At 39.1% G+C, this 22,768-nt stretch overlaps 1 protein-coding gene across 8 annotated transcripts in view; it reads left to right on the top strand.

The window, feature by feature from the left end:
* grip1 (glutamate receptor interacting protein 1) overlaps positions 1 to 22,768 on the top strand; it is a 285,619-nt gene that overhangs the window by 77,608 nt on the left and 185,243 nt on the right. For 2 of the 8 annotated variants that reach the window (XM_031898924.1, XM_004912930.4), the window contains exon 1: positions 12,134 to 12,583. The exons of 4 other annotated variants lie outside the window; for them this stretch is intronic. In XM_031898924.1, coding sequence (XP_031754784.1) covers positions 12,451 to 12,583 — 133 coding nt within the window. In that variant the 5' untranslated portion in view covers positions 12,134 to 12,450. Of the gene's footprint in view, positions 1 to 12,129; positions 12,584 to 22,768 lie in introns of those variants that run through there. 2 more of the 8 variants (XM_031898920.1, XM_031898923.1) reach the window with 2 other exon arrangements.

The raw sequence follows: 22,768 nt of genomic DNA, 5'->3' as shown, positions 1-22,768 counted from the left end.
CAACTGAGCCTGGACCAGAACATAGGCCCAGAAGCCATTTGTACCCTAGGGGACCACCTACCCTAGTGATAAGTCGGGGACAGGGCCCCGTGAACGAGGTAAAGCCAGCACAGTCAGTTTTGTTAATAGCACCCTCTAGGAGTGGTGATCGTAGTCAGTCTATTTAGTAAGGGCAGTAAATAGCCCCAACCAGGAGTTGTAACTAAAGGGTTTAGTCTACCCAGGCTTTGTATGCCATTTCTGCAGGACCGCGGTTAAGACATAGTATTCAGGCAGTTTCTCACCCTGATCAATAGTCGGCCGGAGGGATCCATTCCAGATAAAGGGCATCCATTCCTGAATTCAGCTAATCCTCTGTGCATTCTCCAAAGGGGTTATTCTGTGCCTAAAGTGTCATATCTGCTGTATTATCTGTGACATCATACACTGCTGTGTCTGTGAGTATAACCCTGCTGCACTATTTGGTTGTGCCTTGAATAAACTTGTACTATAGTTGATCAGCAAGAATCCTCTGGCGTCCATCTTTTACCACTTGCACACCACACCTCAGCTAGTTGTAGTTCCACTACACCCTCGCTCCATCCTGATTCTCCCATATAGCGGAGGCTCACCCCTTTGTATTAAGTGTCGCAAATGTAACCCATGCTCCCTATTTACTACTAGCCTGGGTTTATTCCAAATTGGGTCAGAAAAGCGTTACACATATATTGCCTTACCTGCCTCTAACGGTTGGTCGAAGGCACTCACTTTCCCGCTTTCTCTTCACCATCTAAATGTGTAGACAGTGCATGGGAATAGGCATCAGGTTCCCTTATTCTGGCACATAAACAGGATTTTGTGGTTGTCAAACTAGTCTTAATTACAGTGCCCACAAAATGGCACCTGTCTGCTTGCTCTAATTGTGTAATTCCAAGATGGAAGTAAGCAAGATTTATATAGTGTAAGTGAAATTTATTTTGCTATCAAACGCAACAGAAAACAATGTGGAATTATTTCTTAAGGTGACATCCAGTTTACAGGGCCAGAGAGGGTGGCAGAATTCTGTGAAAAACAAAGACAACAATATTGCATATTAGAAAGTTTTACAGTATGAGGGCCTCCAACAGGGAGGAGAGGGGGTAATATTGTATCGAGCCCCATGAAATTTTCTTCAGAGTGGTGGCCTGGCCATGTAGTAAAAATTGCGCAAATTGCGTAAGTTATATATGACATTTTGACAAAACTACGCAATTTATGTAACTTCCTCAAAAGCTGCCTAGAAACTTGAGTAGAAGCGTACGTAACTTGCATATAAGCAAATGACAATGCAGAGAAGCTTGATAGAGCAGGCAGGGGCAAACTCCACTGACCACAAATGCATAAAAAAACTTAAGGTAAATTACATTGCCCCCAATGAACTGACTGACTTATTAGCACAATTATTATTCATTTAACTATATGAACTTCTCATTATAGAGTAACTAAATTACTACATGAACTTTTCAGCAGTGGAATGACTAGTTATTTAACTAAAACTTATGTTAATTATGTGACTTCCATATTAAGCAGACAGCCAGAACAGGGACAGGAAAGATTGTAGGGCTTAAACTTAGGGCAAACTCCACTGACCCCCAATTAACTGACTATTTTATTAGTGCGTTAATTAATGGAATTTACTTTATATGAGCTGCTTATGTGTAGTATAGAGTAATATAAACTGTTTATATTGCACTGTATGCTTATGTTCATATAAACAACTTTTAGGATCCACAAAGTTTCTGATGGTGGCCCTGTACAGGATACAATATAATTGGGGGGTAGATTTAATTTACATAACTGTAATTTCAGGGTTTTATAAGTGTAGGTTCGGAAAAAACATTTACCTCAACAGTTCACCAATATGAAATCTCAGAGGGCTTAGTAAGGGCTTAGTAAAGCATATAGAACAACCTCAGGAAAATTTCTCTTCACACCAACAAATAATATTCAGTGGTACCACACTTCAGCTGAGGTTCCTAAAACTTTTCTTAAAGGAGAACTCCGGGTTAGGACAAAAAAATCACCAGAAACTAATTTGTATTGAAACAAGTTTTTCTCAATAGGGTGTACCGGTTTCTGTGAAAACGGCCCCCAATTCTCTTTTAACTGTTCTGCAGAATTTATCCTACCTACTGGCACTGAGCCCTATTGCAGATAGTTTCAGGGAAAAGTAGCCAGCATCTAAATGTGTGACGTCATGATATTCAGCAGGAAAGACCACCTTTGATAACCTCTTTATGCGCTGCCTCTTTAGAGGACACGTGCACCTTCAGTGAATAGACTCCTCTCCTGTGCAGTAATTCATGAAGGCATAGGGCATAGCATTTGAATAACTTATGATTATGCAAACAACATGTTTAAGATGCCTACACAGAAGACCTTTTTTAAAAATAAACAGATTAAGTAATTTTGGCCACATTTGTGCCACCTAGAATGCTATATTTATTTTGCAGAAAGCTTTACCATACCTGAATAAATAGCCCTAGACGCTTCCTCCAGTTGTTTAAGATTGCAGCTGCTTCATAGCTTCCTGCTGCAGCTCTAGAGGTTGGTAGCTCAGATTACACATTCCTAAGGGAGAGGGGGGTGAGTTTTTATGAATTCTTAAGGGAGACGAGAGCAGGAGGAGAGAGAGAGCTTCACAGACTCTGGCCCTGGGAATGAAGGATTTTTTTGAGAGAGGAAGTGTGATACCAAAGAACATGTTTACAAAAAATGAGACAATAAATCCTGTGTTTCTTTTGATAGAGGACTCAGTGCAGCTTTTCTTTGAGTGCTTATGGCTGTATTTACATTGACCTTTCTGATAAAGCTTACGTAGTTTTTACATTTCCTTCTCCTTTAAAGGGGTTGTTCACCTACAATGAACAACCCCCACTAGGAGTTAAAATCATCTGACTCATTAGGGTATTATTACATTAATTAGGGTCAAGGAAGAGGTGATTGTAGCTTGAAAGACTAATTGTCAGTGGAAACTTAGGCAAACATGAAACCGCAACAACTTCATAAAAAAAGAAATAATAAGCTATTTTAGCCTTAAGTTAAATCTTTATCCTTCAGACCAGCATCTAATTGAGTGACATATAGCAATCTGGACAATATGGAAACCATAGATAGTTACTAGATACTATAGCTCACCACTGACACTATACTATATTATCTCACTATATTATAGAAGTTTGGTGCCACCCATAGCCTACTGTTATCTTGTATGTTGCTATCTTGTTAAACTTTTTCTTTCTTTCAGTTGCTCCCTTTTGTATTTCTTTTTGAAATATGTTAATGATTTACAAATCTCCTTGGCATGTTCAGTTGTTATCCTTAGGGGCACATTTACAAAAGCACGAACGCTCGAGCGTTCATACGAATGCTCCGAGCGTATTTACGCCGATTTTTTCGGGTGTCCGCACGACTTTTTTGTATGGCGCACGACTTTTTCGGACATTTGCACGAAAAAATCGGAAAGGTTTTACCGATGTTTACAATTGTTCGGTACGAAAATTTCGTGACTTTCGGATCGCCAATACAATAATATCGTGACTAATACGATTTTTTCATAAGCATTTACATGATATTTGCGATATTCCGAAATTTTCGTTTCCAATACGATTTTTTCCCATTCGTGATTCGGATTTGTGGATTAGTAAATGTGCCCCCTAGTGTGGGATAAACATTGTAAGTGCTATGTAATTCTTTAACAAGTCAAGTATTTGATGTATAAATCTCAATTAAAAAATATTAATACTGAAAAAAACATAAAAGGAATCCTGTCTTGCATGAGGTGTTTACAAATTTTTAAGCAGTGCCGTATATAATTAATTTAACATTTTGTTTGTAACAAGGTATTTTTTTAATCCTGACGGCTGCAGTGAAATTATAAGCAATGGAATAATTATGGGATGATAATGTCCTTTATTGACCTTTATTATTGATGCAACCACCATGTCTCTTAAATTTGCATCTTGCAGTCTGGTGCAAAACCGGATTCTTTATCACAGTACAAGGACTAGCAGTTTGTGGTACTCTGAAGTGTTATCTCTAGACTGATTTTTCCTTGTATCATATGCTTAAAAGTGTTCAAACTCCCCATAATATATATTGTGGACAAAGTCGCATATATCGTCGCCTTGAAATTCACTGTTTACACCTGAAGACAATGTAGTGTTCTAAATTCCTAAGGATCCTGAACTTTATGTGGTAAAAATGATAAGATGGAATAGTACAGTGCACCATGACATCACACGGATGTCGACTTGAGATCCAATTTTCTTAAATCTTAATCATTCTGTGCCCAGCACATGCAATGTTATCAAGACCTTTAAGGCCCACTTCCGATGACGTGATTATGTTTGCACTGATGGGCGCTCATTGGTTTTACCACTGCCTTGTTGGATATCCATTGAGCAAATGGGATGCAACTGCACTGCAACTCATCACAGGTGAGTTTACTAACTAAGAGAGATTAATTTTGTTAAATCAACTTTGGACCCATGTGGAGAATAAGATCTGTTTTAACTATTTACTTTTTTCAGCACTTCTGTGTTCCACTTAAACAGTAAATAAATGCATACAGTATGTAAATACAGGTATAGGACCCATTATCCAGAATGCTCGGGACCAAGGGTATTCCGGATAAGGGGTCTTTCCGTAATTTGGATCTCAATACCTTAAGTCTACTAAAAAATCAATAAAACATTAATTTAACCCAATAGGATTGTTTTGCATCCAATAAGGATTAATTATATCTTAGTTGGAATCAATTACAAGGTTCTGTTTTATTTCTAAATAGAAAAAGGAAATCAGTTTTAAAATTCTGAATTATTTGATTAAAATGGAGTCTATGGGAGACGGGCATTCCGTAATTCGGAGCTTTCTGGATAACGGGTTTCCGGATAAGGGGTCCGATACCTGTATCACATAGTTCTTTTCTTCTGGCAAACTGTTGTCCTATTTTAAAAAGGGTAAAAGTTCATAGGTGCCAATATTTTTGGTCATGGTTGATCTAAATCAGTATGCTTTATTTACCTACAAGAGGTAGGAAAGAGACTATTTTAATGTTTTAATTTTAATGTTTTCTCCCCATAAGGCATATGACTAAATAATGAAATAAAATGATCTGCTAATGCTACCATTCTTGATGTATCAGAGTACAAAAATATCCAAGAGAAATAAGTTAGTTGAGGAAGGAAGCTTTTTCACGTCACTCTCCTGCTGTTGCCAAATGGTCTCCCTGGCTGAGTCATAATGCCAAGAAAAGATCTAGCTCTATAGCTGCTAGAAAGAGAATAATGAATATGAGAGCACACAAGAGAGCAAAATCATGTCTATAGCATTTCATGCTTTATCTCTACCATAGATATGTTACATTTTTCTTTACATACCTGTGTTTGTTAGTGCTGTCTCTAACTTGTACATAAGCTTGAATCTGAGACTTGGATATAGACGGTAGTGTAACTTTAGAAGAAGCAGACCTTGCAGGGGGGCCCATGGCACATAGGGGCCCGGACCATGGTAGTGCTGGGCGGTATACCGGTAAAAACCGATCACCGTTTTTTTTTTTTGAAACCGATATGAATTTTCTACATACCCCCATACCGGTGTGCGTGAATACTTCCGGGTGCGCGCGTGACGTCAGCGCGCACGTGACGTCAGCGCGCACACTCTACAAAAGCGCCATCGCTAGGACGCATTCAGAGTCGGATACCAATGTGAGCTGTCGGGGGGTGCCTGGCCAGTAATTATATTTTATGTGAAGGGGATGGGGGGGTGTTATTTATGTGAAGGGGATGGGGGGGTGGGTGGGTTATACTTATGTGAAGGGGATGGGGTTGTGTTTGGGGGGGTGGGATGGGATGGGGTGGGGGGTTATATTTATGTGAAGGGGATGGGGGGGTGTTTGGGGTGGGGGGGGGGTGTGTGCGGATGGGGGGTGTTTGGGGTGGGGGGGTGTGTGTGCGGATGGGGGGTGTGTGGGGTGGGGGGGTGTGTGGGGTGGGGGGGTGTGTGCGGATGGGGGGGTGCGTGCGGATGGGGGGGTGGGGGGGGTGCGTGCGGATGGGGGGTGTTTGGGGTGGGGTGGGGGGTGCGTGCGGATGGGGGGGTGGGGGGGGTGCGTGCGGATGGGGGGGTGGGGGGCTGCGTGCGGATGGGGGGGTGTTTGGGGTGGCGGGGGGGGTGCGGGTGGCGGGTGTTTGGGGTGGTCACCTAATCATGCATGGGGAAAAAAAAATACCGTCAAATACCGTGATACCGATATAATTTTGAAAAATACCGTGATATAAATTTTTGGTCATACCGCCCAGCACTAGACCATGGCGTCTGCTTCTTCAGTAGCCACTCATCATGTGCACCCGCTGCAAATGTTCAGCAATGGGCACATCCATGGGGAAGGGGGCGACAGCTAGGTACCTGGGCGCGCTGGGACCTGCTGAAGATTTTTTTTGCAGGGGGGCCGGGTGCGTTTTAGGTACGCCGCTGGATATGGACATGCCCAAAGTAAACATAATCTTGGGTGTTTTGATTGCAGCATTCCTCTCAGGGAGAACAGTGGCAAGGATGTTGCTTCTTACCTGCTGTCACCTATACCACACTATAAAACTCTCGAGAAGCATTTGTTAGCCCTAAAGGTGAAATTAATATATGTTTACAAATACAGTATTACTATTTAAGAAATAGTCAGAAATTAAAAGTAAAACTACTGTATTGTAAGAATAAATATACACAAGAAATGCAGTTTAACAAAGCTGACGCCATACATTGTTATAGCTTGCTGTTAGTAGCCCATGGAATTTTTCTGTATCTGTTCGTAAGTGGTGTAAAGGGTTAAAGATTCCTCCCCATTCAGTCAGAATTGACCTTTAATGTGGCATACTGCATCGCTAGTTTCAGCTCATGTGTCCTTAGGCAAAACTATTTTATCTCTGGAAGCTTTGCAACTACACAATTTTCTGCTATATTTTTTGACTCTAGTGGGTTACTCACAGTGTGTTACTACAGTTGTTTAACCAATCTCTGCAGCACAGATTACCAACAATACCCAGAAACAATTCTAGGTTTGGGTTCTGGAGTAATGGCACATGTGACATTTTGTCAATTGTTCTGTAAAATCAGTAATGATAATTGTTTATGGTACACACGTCGATAATCATTAGTTCTGCTATAAGCAGAACAACTGACATGGACCTTTCTTGGAGACCTATGGACCTTGTCACAATAGAAGATATGGTTAAGGTGTATAGATGCAACTCATTTCCAGAAAAGTAGCCACTGTATTCAATCCCTTAACAACACATTGGTGCTCTGGATTTGCATTAAGTGTGCATTTCTGCATAATTTTTTCCTAATCATTTTGCCACTACATCTCTGTTGAAGTATTGCTGCTCCAAACTGCTGATAAACCTGTTCAAATTTCAACATTTTTTAGGCTAGCATGTCAGCCAGTTTGGAAATTAACTTTAATATTCTTAACTGATTTTATGAGCTAATGTTAGTGGGACCCAAGCTATGCAGCTGCTTACAAATTGTATGTGTCACATAAACTTTTAGGTGCACTTTTGGTTTGTGAACTTGAATCTGAAACCTGGTCATTATGACCATTATTGTAGGCGATGCTGAATACTATATAATACCTGATTTTAATCCATGCTAAAAGTTATCAATAACAAATTATATGACCTTTTATTGGCGTTCCCCATAGATCCTCTCTGATCCCTGTGCCTTAGATAAGTGGTGAGCATGTTCTAACGGTCCTTGCCAAGAAGCAAAGTACAAAGTGGGTAGCCAGCCACAAGCCAGCCTTCACACAAGCAAATAGGCTGTAGTTCCTTGTAAGGTCTGTATATCTGCTGATTCACTGCTATCCTACAGTGCAATGTGCCACTGACTCTCCTGCGAGCAGGAAGTGATATAGATGGGTGGTACAGGTATGGGATTCATCAACGTTCATTTAAAGGTGAACTGCCCCTTTAAAGGTTATTTTTGGATCCCAGCCCATAGGCTGAGAACCCCTGTCTTATGAGAATTTAAAATTTCTTTCTGGACAATTATTATCAGCTTCTACCAATATTCCATGGAAAGATTCTGCTCAGCTGCAATTCAGAAACAAGCAAGATTACAATTTTTACTAGATAGCAAGAATCTTAATGTCACAAATTACAATTAAGCTGTAATTGTATAGGTATGATTGTCTATGCATAAGATGATCACTGTTTCTTTATAAGAAATAATGTAGCTTTCAACAGTCTTCAGTTATGAATTAAGTAATACTGTACTATATTTTGAATAGTTTATATTTGTCTATTTAGTAGCCATGTATTTAGGGTATTGCTTAGATGAAGTGTACTGTATACACTATGGGGCACATTTACTAATCCACGAACGTCCGAAAAGCGTCCAAATGCGTTTTTTTCGTAATGATCGGTATTTTGCGATTTTTTCGTAAATTGTCGCGACTTTTTCGAGCTCTCAATACGAAAGTTGCGACAATTCGCGAAAGTCGTAATGGCTATGAAAAAGTCGCGACAATTCACGAAAGTTATAATGGCAATGAAAAAGTCGCGACAATTCACGAAAGTTATAATGGCAATAAAAAAGTCGCGACAATTCTCAAAAGTCATAATGGCAATGAAAAAGTTGCGACAATTCACGAAAGTTATAATGGCAATGAAAAAGTCGTAACAATTCTCAAAAGTCGTAATGGCAATGAAAAAGTCGCGACAATTCACGAAATTTGTACTGGCTATGAAAAAGTTGCGACAATTCGCGCAAGTTGTACCGGTTACGAAAAAGTCGCGACAATATACGGAAAAGTCGTAACGGCGACGAAAAAATCACAAAAAATACGCAAAAGTCGCAAAATGTTCGTTTTCCAATACGAATTTTTCTCATTCGGATTCGTGGATTAGTAAATCAGCCCCTATGTATATACTATGTACTATATACACTGTATATACTGTAACAGCAATAATGTTTTTTGCCAGTTTTTTTCATTCAGTTGAAGCAGTGAGATGGCATCTGGATGAGAGCTAAAGGGGCAACTTAAGTACCCTGTATGAAGATTTTAGTTAATTTCTACAATGCTTATGTCTCCTTTACTACTTCCCATGAAGAGAAGACATATGCAATATGAGATATTTTATGAGTTATTTTATGACAGAATTAACTCTTGTTCTCCATGTGCATTGCACATTTTCCCAGGAGAAGGAGGGCCAGAATGAAAATATCCAATGAGATTACAGAACATAAAGTAGCTTAAGATGCATAGGATTGCTTAAGTGGAAGGGACAATTTTACAGACCTTACAAGCTAAAATGAGAAGAAAAATACAAAGTGTGGGCTTGGGAAAAATCCTGATTCAGATCTAAGTTCATCTTTTCTAAAAGAATGTGTTTTAAAAGATTTTTTAAAGTCTGATAGAACATGCAATGGGAATCTAGAGAAAGGGTGCAGCTCTAGCAAAATCTTGAAAGCCCTTATGCAAAGATGTCAGACAGTTATTGAGTAGTTGCTTGTTACAAGAATGTAATGAGCAGTTAGGTGAAGGAAAGAGTGATCAGTGGTGTCAAATTATATTATTTGTGGGTTGTATCAGAGCAGTTAGAATGGGCAGAAATCATATTGTAGGGAGTCAAGTGCACCTAGATAGTAAGCAGGTTAATCGGTTCGACACTAGCTACTCAAGGAGCTTGGAGGTAAAAGGTACCAGAGTGAAGAAAACATTGGAAGTATAGGGTTAATATACACATGCCTTGCTAAAACATTAAAGGAAAAGTCACTGGGGTTTGCCAATGTGTTAGGCACCCCCACCCCCCAGTTAATATACAGTAATAACGTACCATAGACCCTTGGACAGTGCTACTGTTTTCTGAAAAGTACACTGGACCGGGAGACCGTTCCTTGATTACCATGCCACAAGATGTCCCTGTGATTATCTGTGCTCTCCTAAATAGCACATATGTACAGTAGAGTAAAAGTCTAAATTTAACTTTAAAGTTCTGATTTTTACTCTACTGCCTGTGTGCGCGTTGTCCAACAACAGCAGAGATTGCAGAGACAACAGCAAAGGTGGCAGCTTTGTGCGTAAGGGATAGTACTCCAGTATGGTGCACCCCCAATGAATTTAACTTGTCCCTTAAAAGATTGCAGAGCCTATTTCCTGAAAAATTTAAGGCAGTTTATATATATTTCTTGCCCTTTAAGTATTCTTGTGAAGTATTGGAACACATCATTATCATTTTTTAAGTTAAAAATATTTAGGATACAAGCTGTATTTCTCAATTTCAATGAGTTATCTTTTCACTTGTTCTTTCTCTTAGGATATCACTGGAACTCCCAACTGTTAGCCATACACTGAGAGGCCATTTATCAAAATTCAAATTTGAAGGAATTTTCCTTCCACAAAAAAAACTCACAGATTATTATATAAATCATTTTTTTTTTAATGTAAAAAGCACAAACAAAAAAAAATGTGAAGAATACAATAACCTCAAAATCTTTGTTTTCAACATCTTTTAGCAGGGCCGGGTTTAAGAGTAGGGCGCTCCGTGGCCACCCCCTTTTTTGGTACAAAAATCTTTATAATACTAAAGCAATGTAATACATGTTTCTGTACATTATATCCCTAAATAATGTAAATGAGATATTATTAAAAAAAACAAGACATATTCAAAATTCACACCATGCAGCTGTCTGGATTCTATATTGTATATCTACTTATCCGTCTTTTCTCAAAAATATATGACTATATTGCCACCTTTGGGGCCTAAATGTACTTTATCAATCTCTATTACTGTTAAATTTTGTAAAGACCAGTTTGAACATTCTGTGTAATGTACAGTTACAACAAAATACTTGTTATGTTTTGTATTTTTGTTATTCTAAAAGTTTTGTTTATTTTAATTAATATATTTGATCTGGTATGCTTTTTATTTGATGTTGAGATAAATGTCTGAGCCTTTCTCAATACTGACACATAATGCAATGGATCGGGCTAAATAAAGTGAAGAGAGTTCTAATATAGAGAATATGTAGGGAATAATATTTCTTCTGTTGTAAAATGTAACGCGTTCCAGTTTATGCATGTCATTAAACATGTAGGGGTTTCTAGGTTCTTACTAAAGGTCTCCGCATGTGGCTAAAATGCTGTTTCTTAACACTTTTTACTTCTGTAAGTGTGTGTAATATGTAGTGAATAATGCAGCCTCTATTGTAAAGTATAAGGCTAGTAAGTTACCAATGAGTTACATGATTATATAAAAGCACTAGGCTGAAGACTGAGTGACTTTTAAATCCTCATATGTTACAACATAGAGTACATGATTTATTTTAGTACACACATTTCAGTGAGTCATGTGACAGAAATTACATAACTATTACATCACTAATTATAACAGGATGACATCACTAACCTCTGTTTATAAGGATATAATTTACTGAATATATATGGTTGTTGTATATTATATATGCAAATACACACAAAGAAGTGAATACCACTTGAGCTTTTTGACTTTGAGTATTGACATTATTCAATGTTTGATAATGAGGTAACTTATAATATCCTCATACATAATAGCCTTAATATTAAGGGGTATTATATTTATTATAATACATGATTTATAGAAGAAGTAAAAACCACTAGAAACTTTAAAACCACTTGAAAAAAAATGTGAGCAGTTTACCTGGCAGCAGAAGGAATGGCAAGAAACTGCTATGCTAAGACTGCAGGGCATGGATTTGTATTCTCGTATTATGGGATTTTTTTTTCTTTTTCCCCTCGATATTTGGTAGTGACACAGAGAGCTCACTACTGCTAGTCTTTGGTGTTGCTATGGTTAAGTCTGAGGCAGATCCCCGGCTGCAAGATGCAGTAGTAGTACTCTTCTGTTGTGTGGGTTACACCACCTATTGCCTTGGCTGAGGAAAGGGGGGAGGTCTAATCTTGATTATGTTTTTCTAGCTAGTTGCCAACAAACAGAAGGCGGTGGCAATCCAACCTCCGCTCTTATATATCTTCTCTGCAGCACAATGGTTCAACCCTGGCTGTAAGGCGTCTCCCTCCACACGCTCCCTCCCCTCAGCCCCTCTCCAATGATGGAGACCCGGCAACAGAGGGAGGGGGGCCAAACATGTCAATGCAGGGCTACCTCTCACACAGACACACTTGCAGTATCAGGCAACTTTACTCCACTCTGCTGCACTGAAAGGCGCTGTGGCTTTGTGCTTGTGCCTGCATTTCTGGCAAGGAAACGGTGAGGAGGGTGTGAATGAAGGCAGCTGTAGGGCAGCCAGGTACACACAGGGGACACGCTTGGCACTGAGCGCACACACATACACACACAGCGGCAGTGGCTCCCCGGCGGATGCTTAGAAGCACCACTGCTTTGCACCCAAGCAGCCTTTTCTGCACTAAGCACCTGGGAAGCTCCAGAGCCAGGCATGGACAGGTTCCTTGGTTTTGTCAGGCAGATCAGGCGATCCAGGAGGAGAAAAGGAAAAAAGTACCGACCTGAGGAGGATTACCATGAGGGCTATGAAGATGTGTACTACTACGCCTCTGAGCATTTCCGAAGTAAGTCTCCTGCTCTGCCTCGGCTGCTTGGGGATCCAGGTGGCTTCACATCGTTCCATTGTAGTTTGTCAGGTGTCTGGTTTCCTGTGTCTGCCTCCAACTCCCAGCTCTTGTTATGCTGCTGCTAGCATCTCTACATTGAACACCAAATGAAGGGTTGCTGGGAGTCGTAGTACACCAACAGCTGTACAGCCACAGGTTGGCTTGAGTAGCTGTAATGTAATCTTATATTTGTTGACTGTGCCAGTTTATGAACTTGCATATAGACTCATAATGTATCTGAGATCAAAGTGCATCAGGCACTTATTGGCTCAGTGAGGTGCATGCTTGCTTACAATAACTAGCAACAGTGATGTGTAAAGTTTTGGTTCAAAACAGTTTAATTCACAAAATATTTTCTGTCAGAATAAGTTTATAATGAAAATTAAAACAGCAAAATAATTAATAATTTTGTAAGTGTTGCTATCCAGCTGTTTCACAGAGACATTGACAGTCAATTCTCTGGTTCCATTTTAGCTGGAGGGCCCCAGAATGGTTACCTTTGTTTTGACCTTGTGTGATGACTGATGTTATGAGAAGGGTTTTTTTGGTAAGGGACAGATTTAGTTTAGAGCTTAATACATAAAAGCTCAGTTTGATAAATATGCTTCTAAAAATATAAAATCTAAAAAATCCCATAGGAATGAATAGAATCAGTTTTTATGTATTAAGCGCTACACTCACATTTTGATAAATCTACCCCAAAGTGTTTATCAAGCTGGCACAGGAGTTGAAGATTTGCCCTGCTTGTCGGAGTTTATAATTGAAAAGTGCCTTGATATCCTTACAGAAGTACTGAGTTAATGGATAATAACTTCCTGATGGAAATAATATATATAATAACTTCCTGATGGATATTAGATATATATATATATATATAGAGTAGCTGTAGAGAGAGTCCGCACTCACAGGTCTTAAGAAAATATAGAAGTTTTATTCAAATCAACATCTAACGTTTCGGCTGCATCCACAGCCTTTCTCAAAGACTGTCTTCTTGCAACATACTATATATATATATATATATATATATATATATATATATATATATATATATATATATATATATATATATATATATATATAAACTATGGTTTTTCATGTATAAAGAAAATTTAATCTGTGGACAGTCTCATATAAAAGGATTCTGGGAACTGTCTCAACTAGAGAACTACAAGTTGAACATCCATGCTATTTACTAACTGATGTGACAGTCTGCAGTATGGATTCAGAAGTTTGATACAAAAAAAAGGCAATTTTAATTCACACGCACACACACACATATATTATCTGTGCAGTAACGGTATTTATATGTTATCTGTATGTTGTATATGCCATTCTGCTATGCAGAATATGCTGTCATTTTATAAATAACTCTTAATGAAATGGAATTGTTTCTAATGGAGATAATCTTGCAGCAGTGGTATCATGGGTTTCATTCTACCCAGGTCACTATGTAAAAAGAGTTTGTATTTTCTCTCAGCGCTTGTGTGGATTTTCTTCAGGTACATATGCAAGTTAACTGGCGTCTGGTGAATCTAACATTAGTATTTATGCATATGATAGGGACCTCAGATTTCTGAGCTCCACTCAGACCACTACTGATGCAAATGGTGTATAATTAAGTATTGCAGTAACATACATATTATACACTATTATTCATATATAGGACAGAAATCTGCAGTCACTTTGTAGAGGAAGAAAAAGACTTATAGGCCTGGAATATTTCATTTAATTGTCAGTTCCATTCTCTCCTCCAGTTTCAGGCTTGTCCAATTGGTTTGCAAATGCCCAGATCTGCCTGGGGAAACAGTGACAGGAAAACTAGAACTGATGCAGTATTCACTGAGCTTGCATTGTCACTTTGCATTATGTGGACTCTGATGGGAATAATCTTAGCTTTGCACAATGTATGGTTTAAAAAAAAATAAAAAATAATAATACTGGTGCCTGATTATGGAAGTCCCTGTTGGCATGTCAGAAATATACTGAACACATTGTTACAGTAAAAACCTGTAACATGAGTAACCTTCTGACGGAGACAGTGATTAGGTATTAGGTCAGGAAACAACAAAAGTGTTGGAATTCTTTACTACTACCTTTTAGAGTTTAGCAGAAAGTGTAGAACAGCTGTTCCACGTTGTTGTACAAAAGGCATAAACTTGTTCTCACTCAGGGTTGTAAACTTGTACTGGTGGTTTTAAACCAAGTTCTCCCTCACTCACTTTTTTTTTTTTTCTTTTTAAAGTTTTTGTTATTTTTTAGTCAGGGACATTGCATAGGCATACAATATCTAATGGGTTACCACTTTTGACCTCAACAAAAACCACACAAGAGAGCAAGAGGATGACATCCGAGGGCAGAGCAGTGACATATTGGAATGGGGGAGTGGCTGTGTCTTGTGGAGGAAGGGCTGTGGCATCGAAACTGGTTATTAACCAGATTATTGTTTGGTTTTTACAAGGCTGAAGCCAAAATACACAGTTGTCACCCAAACAGCCCTAAAGGTGGCCATACATGCTACAGTTACAATCTTTCCCATGGATATTGGTCGTAGGAAAGATCGTTTCTCCACTTAAGAGCTTACTGTTACATATGCAGGTAAAAACAAATAAAGTCTTTACCCCTATCTGACCATTCATCATTAACGTGACGATGTTCCGGCACCGGCAAAATTTTCAGTCCTGCCCAGTCAACGAGACAACTGATATCCAAGGCTTTTACTGATATTGGTCCATCATACACACACCGATTTCTGTATGAATTTTTGTGCTTGTATGGCCAACTTTAGGAAACTATTGGGGTTAAAACGAAACAGGTTGCAAACCTATTACTGGATTTCACTATATCATTCTTTTTTTGGCACTGCATTCACCTTTAGTGTAATTTTTTCACTCTCATTAAAAGATTACTTTTCTAATTATAAAGGCTAAGTTTCAAATTTACTGACATATGCCATACATGAAGTAGGAACATGTTATATCATATTAAAAATTGAGTTTCATTATGTAAAACTGTTTTTTCTTTTGCCCATAGGTCTTGTAGGGCCGCAACTACCATACATCTTCAATATACAACATAGAGTTGATGTATGCTAGTTGTTATAGTCCAGGAGCTAACGTGAATCCTTTCTTGAAAAGTTCTGCTATAGAAAAATGTGCCAAATTGCACATATATTTCAGGGGTTCCCTGTTTGTATTCACAAAGTATTATTAGCACAAAATCTCATTGTTTGGGGCAAAGAATTGTTTTGGCAGTGACAGACATCATGCGTCATTGCATGTGAGTTTCTACAGTGTTTGCTTACTTACAAATGGAACTACTTGCTCTTTTTTTAAATGGGTTGTGCCTATTTAACATTTTAAACATTTTCCTTCTTTTAGCAGGAGCTCAGACAGTTTTAGAAATCTACGTTTGTAAGTGGTCGGGACAACTACTTGCATTCAGGCATGACAGTGAATGTCCTGACATGCCTTATAAAATAGGGCTCAATTAGCTTTATTGTTCCTTTAATAACTGTTACACCTGAATATTCTTTTGTAGCTTTGACATTTGCTTGTACATTCTCCTTAGCTCGATTGGTAGGCATTGCTAGAGGGGGCAAAACTTCAGAAAAGGGACCTATGGGGAAATGTGGTCAGTCCTGCATGTAGATGCATCTTTGTTGGAAAAGGGTATAGAAGCAATAATTAACAAAAGAAATATTTGCGGTATTCATGTAGATTAGGGATATATTAGATTTCCTTTGGTCTTTATGTGGTGCTTCAACAGGGATTGACAATCTTTTTGTTTTTATCTCACTCAAATGTAACAAAAGTGTTGGGCGAGCCACACTAGTGTACTGCCAGCCTACAGGAGGCTCTGATTAGAGTAAACTAGTATCTTTTAGCATCCAAAGTGTACCTTTAAACCATGGCCTTAAAGCACCTGCTCGTGAGCCACTTGGTCAGGACCACTGTTGTAAAGGAATTGCATTGGAAAGCATACTATTTATAAGAGTAAGGTTATGCCAGATCAACCAAAGAGATAGTGTGGTGTAGCCCTCTTTACCTTTTGTATTGATTATCAGTGTATTTTTGTATGTAATCTCTATATTCAGTGTATACATTCATTAATTTTATAGCACTGCAGAATGCTGACACTTAATAAATATGCATTATTATGTATATTAATAGTAATAATAATATTATTATTATTATTATTATTATAGTAATGTTGAGCTGCATAGTAGGTACTGTTCAAAGAATATTGCTTGCTGCACTGGCATGGCAGCCTGCATCCTTCTGCTTCCCCCACCATACCAATAAATAACATGGAGCTAGGGGCAGAAAACAAACTAAGCTCTAAGCACTTGCAGTGCATCTGCCTTCAGTCTGATTGTGCAGAGTTTTGCCTCCAAGCCATGACTGCCTCATCACTGTTTGTTTAATTTTTGCGAAGTGCTCTGAACATATTGTAGCACTTAATCAAATTTTCAGTGCAGACATTCTCAATCACAGCAGTTTGTACAGCAACAATAATGTACAAACCTCTCTCCTTGGTGTACTTTGATAATTTAAACAGAAAAAAGCAGTTACCAATAATGAATTGATGGAAGTATTTAAAATAAACTCCTCTCTGAATGACATTCCATAAAAAATAAAACATTAAAAAAGTGTTAGGTAAAAGGCCTCTTTAATGTATATAAATATGTTATGTTGTAGTGCATTCAGAGATGAAACTATAACATGCAAATATGTCAGTATCTTATTCTGGATGTTTATATGTGCTTAAATTATACTAGTGTCAAATAGGCGGAACAAACATAGATTAATCACCTAGGGAATAGCCAGCCAAGTGTGCCTGTTAGTTCCCCTGCTGGGTAAGGGGTTCTAGCTAACTCAGATAGAAAGGGATAATGTAGTAAAAGTATTATTTTTCTTTATATAGTACCAACATAGTCCAATTCATGTCATAAGTTTGTAAAACCACGGACAATTTCATCAAAATTAATTGGAGTCAACTGGAAGGTGAAATTACCATATGTTCATGTTTTGTGCCATCATCTGTATATTTATGTTTATTTGGCCTTTTTGTGTGCTATTCCTATGTTCTGTTTCATATAACACATAAGGTTGCTTACCTAGACTCTGCAAAAAGGATAAATCCTAAAGCAAAGCTTTAAATAAATACTGACTTCTTTAAAAGTATTGTCATAAGTCGTTAAACATACCAACAAGTAGACCAGAGGAAGAATCTTGCTTACTAAATATTCAATGTGATCTCTGTCTACATCAGCAGCTTCTTATTTTTATTCCTTGCATTATTGGACTAACTATAAGGTATATGCTGTATGCATGCTAGACAAGCAGAGGTGCCCCAAGTCCCATTCAGCTACCTCTATAGAGCCCACATATTTGTGTATTTCTGCGATGGTAGAATGTAAGCACACATTTAGTTTCCTATACAGCACAAGTAACAAATACTCTATTTAGATTAGGGTTGTGAGATATGACAGCCTTATTATTATTTTTATGGTGAAACTACCAGTGAATGCAGTGTATATATGTGAAAAGAATTTGTAGCATATATTTCTACCTCACACTCATGGCTACTGGAATAGATAAGGATTTGAAATAATGGCCTTGAGTTAATGCGATGCTGTTAAACATTGATTAGCTTGCCTTTCTGGAGGTAATTTTGCTTGTTCTCAAAACATGGAAATTATGTTTTAAATTTGAGATATAAGTGGTAATTGCCATTCACCTTCATGCAATCCTCGCATGACCTTTAACAAAACAAAGTGGGAAGTAAAGCCTTACTTTTTGCTTGTATATTTTTTAAGCTATTCATAAATATCTTAACACCCTATACCGTGTCATCCAGTAATATCAAGTACACAGATGATTCTAGAACTTCAAAGGGCTGCTTAATATACAAAACTTATAACAGAGGGACCTGGCCTTCTGGCATACAGCTTTGCATCAATCATTTGATTACAAAGACATTTATCAAGCCGTGACATCTTACACAATGGTGCTTCTGAATGCATCTCATGCTTTGGTGCTCTGTTCTATTTGGGAAGGTGTGATAGGCATTTGAATCGTGACCCTGTAGTTGTCAAGTCACTTTTCAAAGTGAATTTTGCATGCCACAAAATAAATCTAGCTTCAAAGAACTCAGTCTTGTTCTATTTTGCATACCTTGTTGGCTTGAAATTACCTCGGAAATGTGTTTTCCTTTAGCACAGACGTTAGTTTGACTTTTTTAGAATTAGAATGTATTTAAAAAAGAATATTGAGAGGTGAGAAATATATGATGGAAATTAAGCAGTGGTGTAACAACTCAGAGTTGTGCCCCCCTCTGCAAAAAATCTTGGGACCTGGCACATGGCAAATCTCCTACCCAGCCCTCAACGCACTCGCTGTCCCAAAAGTCTGCTTCTAAACCTTTATAGATGTAGCTGACCCCACGTTTTGGGTCCCTCTGTGCCCTAGTCACTCCCGCTTCCATGGGGTCTGCTTCCTCTATAGTTATGCCACTGAAATTGCAGCTGCTAACCTTATTATCATCATCATCATCATCAATTATGATCCTTTAGGCTAATGCCAGACAAGGCGTAGGGCGGGATTTTCGGCAAGCATTTTTCCGCTTGCCGAAAATCCTGCCCTACGCCTCCTACTTGTGCCTGCACCCGAATGAATAGAATATGCTCAGTGCAGGCACGTGTAGCTGAAATACGCATAAAAACGTGAGACTTTCAAACTCTCGCGTTTTTATGCGTATTTCCACTACATGTGCCTGCACCCGAGCGTATTCTATTCATTCGGGTGCAGGCACAAGTAGGAGGCGTAGGGTGGGATTTTCGGGAAGCGTTTTTCCGCTTGCCGAAAAAATACACCCTACACCTCATCTGGAATTAGCCTTATTTATACAGTGCCACTATGCAGTATGAACAGCACTATGAACAGGGATCTTACAATACTTAAACAAACAAGGATTTACAGAGTAAAGCTGACCATACACGCACCGATAATATCGTACGGAAACCCGTTTCATCCGATATTCGGTGCGTGTATGGCAAGTCGGCGAGTCGACCGATATTGCAGGAGGCTGCTGATATCGGTCGACTCGCCGATCGGCCAGGTTAAAAGATTTTGATCGGCGCCATAGAAGGCGCCTGATCAAAATCTGCCTTCAGGGCTGAATCGGCAAAAGGAGGTAGAAATCCTATTGTTTTTACCTCCTTATCTGCTGTTTCAGCCCTGAAGGTTAGTGGCAGATTTGACGATCTTTCGTGCAACCGATGGTCACACGAAAGATCGCAAATTGCCTCGTGTGTGGCCACCTTTAGAATAGGATTGGAGGGCCTTACTTGCCAGAGCTTACACTCTAAAGGGTTAGGGTACATTTGAAACATAAAGAATATGAAAACTATTGGTTAATGTCAAAATACATTAAATAAACTTCACTAAACAGGTTAAGGTGGCCAAGCAAGCGGATCTTCCCCCGATATGCTCACCTACGGGTGAGCGATATCAGGCTACTTTGATCTAATGAAAATGGTGGGCAGTGGCACCATTGGTTTGGGAACCACATCAACGAGCCAGAAATGGTGGGCAGTGGCACCATTGATTTGGGAACCACATCACCCTGATCCGGTGAAAAAATAAAACCTACCCGATCAAGATCTGGCCAATTTTAGGCCAGATGTCGGTCAGGGAGGCCCGTCACTGGTGCCCCTTGGTGGTGGTGGTGATGGCCACCTTTAGTCTTTAGGGAGCATTTTAAAAGTTAGAGAGCCTGATCGCTCGAGTTACAGAGACAGACAGTAGTCCAAAAGAAGTCTTTCATTCAGGAATAGGATCAAGTAATGAGAGGAGAAGAGAGGCAAAGGTAAGAAGCAGGTTGCACGGAGTGTATTTTAAAATCAGAGCTGAAATATACGGGGGGACTTTTGTGTTAAGGTCCTTCAGTGTGAGTGTTAGTAATTTAAATTTGATTCTAGGGAAGATTGGAAGCCAGTGAAGGGATATGCATAGGGGAGAGACTGGCATGGAGCAAAGACATAAATGAATGAGTCTAGCAGCAGTGTTTACAACAGATTAGAACAGGAGCTGTGAAAGGTGATGTCTTGGAATGCCTGCAAGTAGAAAGTTGCAGTAGTTCAAATAGTAAATAATAGACTGAATAAGTGTTTTAGTTGTATCTGAACTGAGGTAAGGGCAATGTTGTGCAGATGAATACAACAAAATTTTGCAAGGGCTTTGATGTGCGATGTAAACGACAGATGATATTCTAAAGGTAGCCAAACCAAGCAAGCGGATATTCTCCCGATATGCCCACCTACGAATGTGCATTACCGGGCTAATCTGATCGAGTTAAACCTTGTTAAAACACTTGGTTTGGGGACCACATCAACGAGCCAATGCTTGACAAACATAATAGAAAACAATTTGGAATTATTTTTAGGGTGACAGGTCACCTTTAAGGGCAACTGTAGGGGCCTTACAGACAGAAGAGCTGACGTACTGATCACTAATGCACCTTTGGACATGACAGTGTCCATGCATCAATATATGCTGACCGAGGAAGTGAAATATTCTAGACACAAAACAATACAGTCCAGTGCAACTCACGTTCTCTAGTAGTTACTGGCAGAGCATTTTGGAGATGTTCCTACAGTCAGTGTATTTCCTAAAAAGCTTAATAAGTTTAAGGCAACACTAAGAGACATTGGCAATTACCAGGGCTTGATAAACTCAAGCCTCATTGCAACAGTGCTTAGTATTTTTCACTCTGCCTCTTCATCAGTGGTTCTCAACCTTCCTAATGCCGCGATCCTGTAATACATTTCCTTATGTTGTGGTGATCCCCAACCATAAAATTATTCCTAAGACCATCGGAAATATGGCGACCCATGTGAAAGGGTCGTTCTACCCCCAAAGGGGTCCCGACCCACAGGTTGAGAACTGCTGCTCTACATTTTATGTTCTTTTTAAGGTTTTTGTATGTATGTGTCTTAACAGGTTAAATATATGTCTTGCCTCTAATGCTTTCTTTCCAAAATTCCTTCTGCTGCTTTTAACTGTCACACATATAGCCAGTCCTGCTTATTTTTAAAAGGGCAATGGTCATACCTGTCTTATCTCCCAGATTTCTCTGTTACCCAGATTTGGACCACCTCCCCTGGACTCCCATCACTCTAGGCCACTCCCCGTCACAGTTTATCGTGTGCATCCACAGTGAACATATAGTTACATAGAAAGGCCTGTGTGCATGCACAGCGAGCATTCAGTGACACTAGAAGGGCCTTGTGCCCATGCGTAGTGACAGCACCTGGAAATCTTAACATGCCCCACCCATGTTTTTGGCAACATGTGTGCACTCATCACAGAACCCCCAAGGTGACATCTCTGCAATGTACACCTGCTGCATAAAATCCGATAAAAAGGGCTTGTGTTGATATCCATTCTGCCTATTTTTTAATTGCAGATTTTTATTTCAGAACAGCAACATTGAAAGCACTCAGTGACGCTTTGGGTTCCACCACCATGCTTTTTCATAGCAATTGTGGGAGGAGCAGAAAGCAGGTGATCTACTTACCCTTTCCAGCAAGGGCAATCTGGGAGTGTGTGCCTCCCCAAGGCAAACATTTCAATGCCCCCTTATCTCCCCTGAGCTTAACTTTTTGTGTTGGAGGGGCGCAAGAAGGGGCTGCATCACAAGTTCAGGAAGTGCTATTGCACGCTGTGCACTAGAAGATCCGAAATTCTGAATTCAGAAGTGGTATTTCAACAAAGAAACATATTGTAGTAATGTATAATAAAAATGTTTTTTTCCAAATAAAAAGAATAGGCAGAGCATATTTTATTTGTGAAGTACTGAAATATATTGCATATTTTAGAAAAGATGGGTTTTGGAATTCTTTGGATTCTTGCCACACTGGGTGTTAACAGAAAACACTCTGCTTTGTTCAAAAATAAAAACAGAAATGTATAACCTACACAGGGCTGTATTTACATAGGCACCCAAAGACCCATGTCCAGGGGCAGCCCTCAGGTGCCTATATACAGTATATGTATATATATAATATATGCAAAATTTTCAATACAAATTCCCCCAGTCCGTGGTGGTTAAATCAAATTTACATAACACTTCAAAAATTAC

The sequence above is a fragment of the Xenopus tropicalis genome, chromosome 3, assembly GCF_000004195.4.
Source record: "Xenopus tropicalis strain Nigerian chromosome 3, UCB_Xtro_10.0, whole genome shotgun sequence".
Taxonomy (NCBI): Eukaryota; Metazoa; Chordata; class Amphibia; order Anura; family Pipidae; genus Xenopus; species Xenopus tropicalis.
This window is presented reverse-complemented; position numbering and strand designations above follow the sequence as displayed.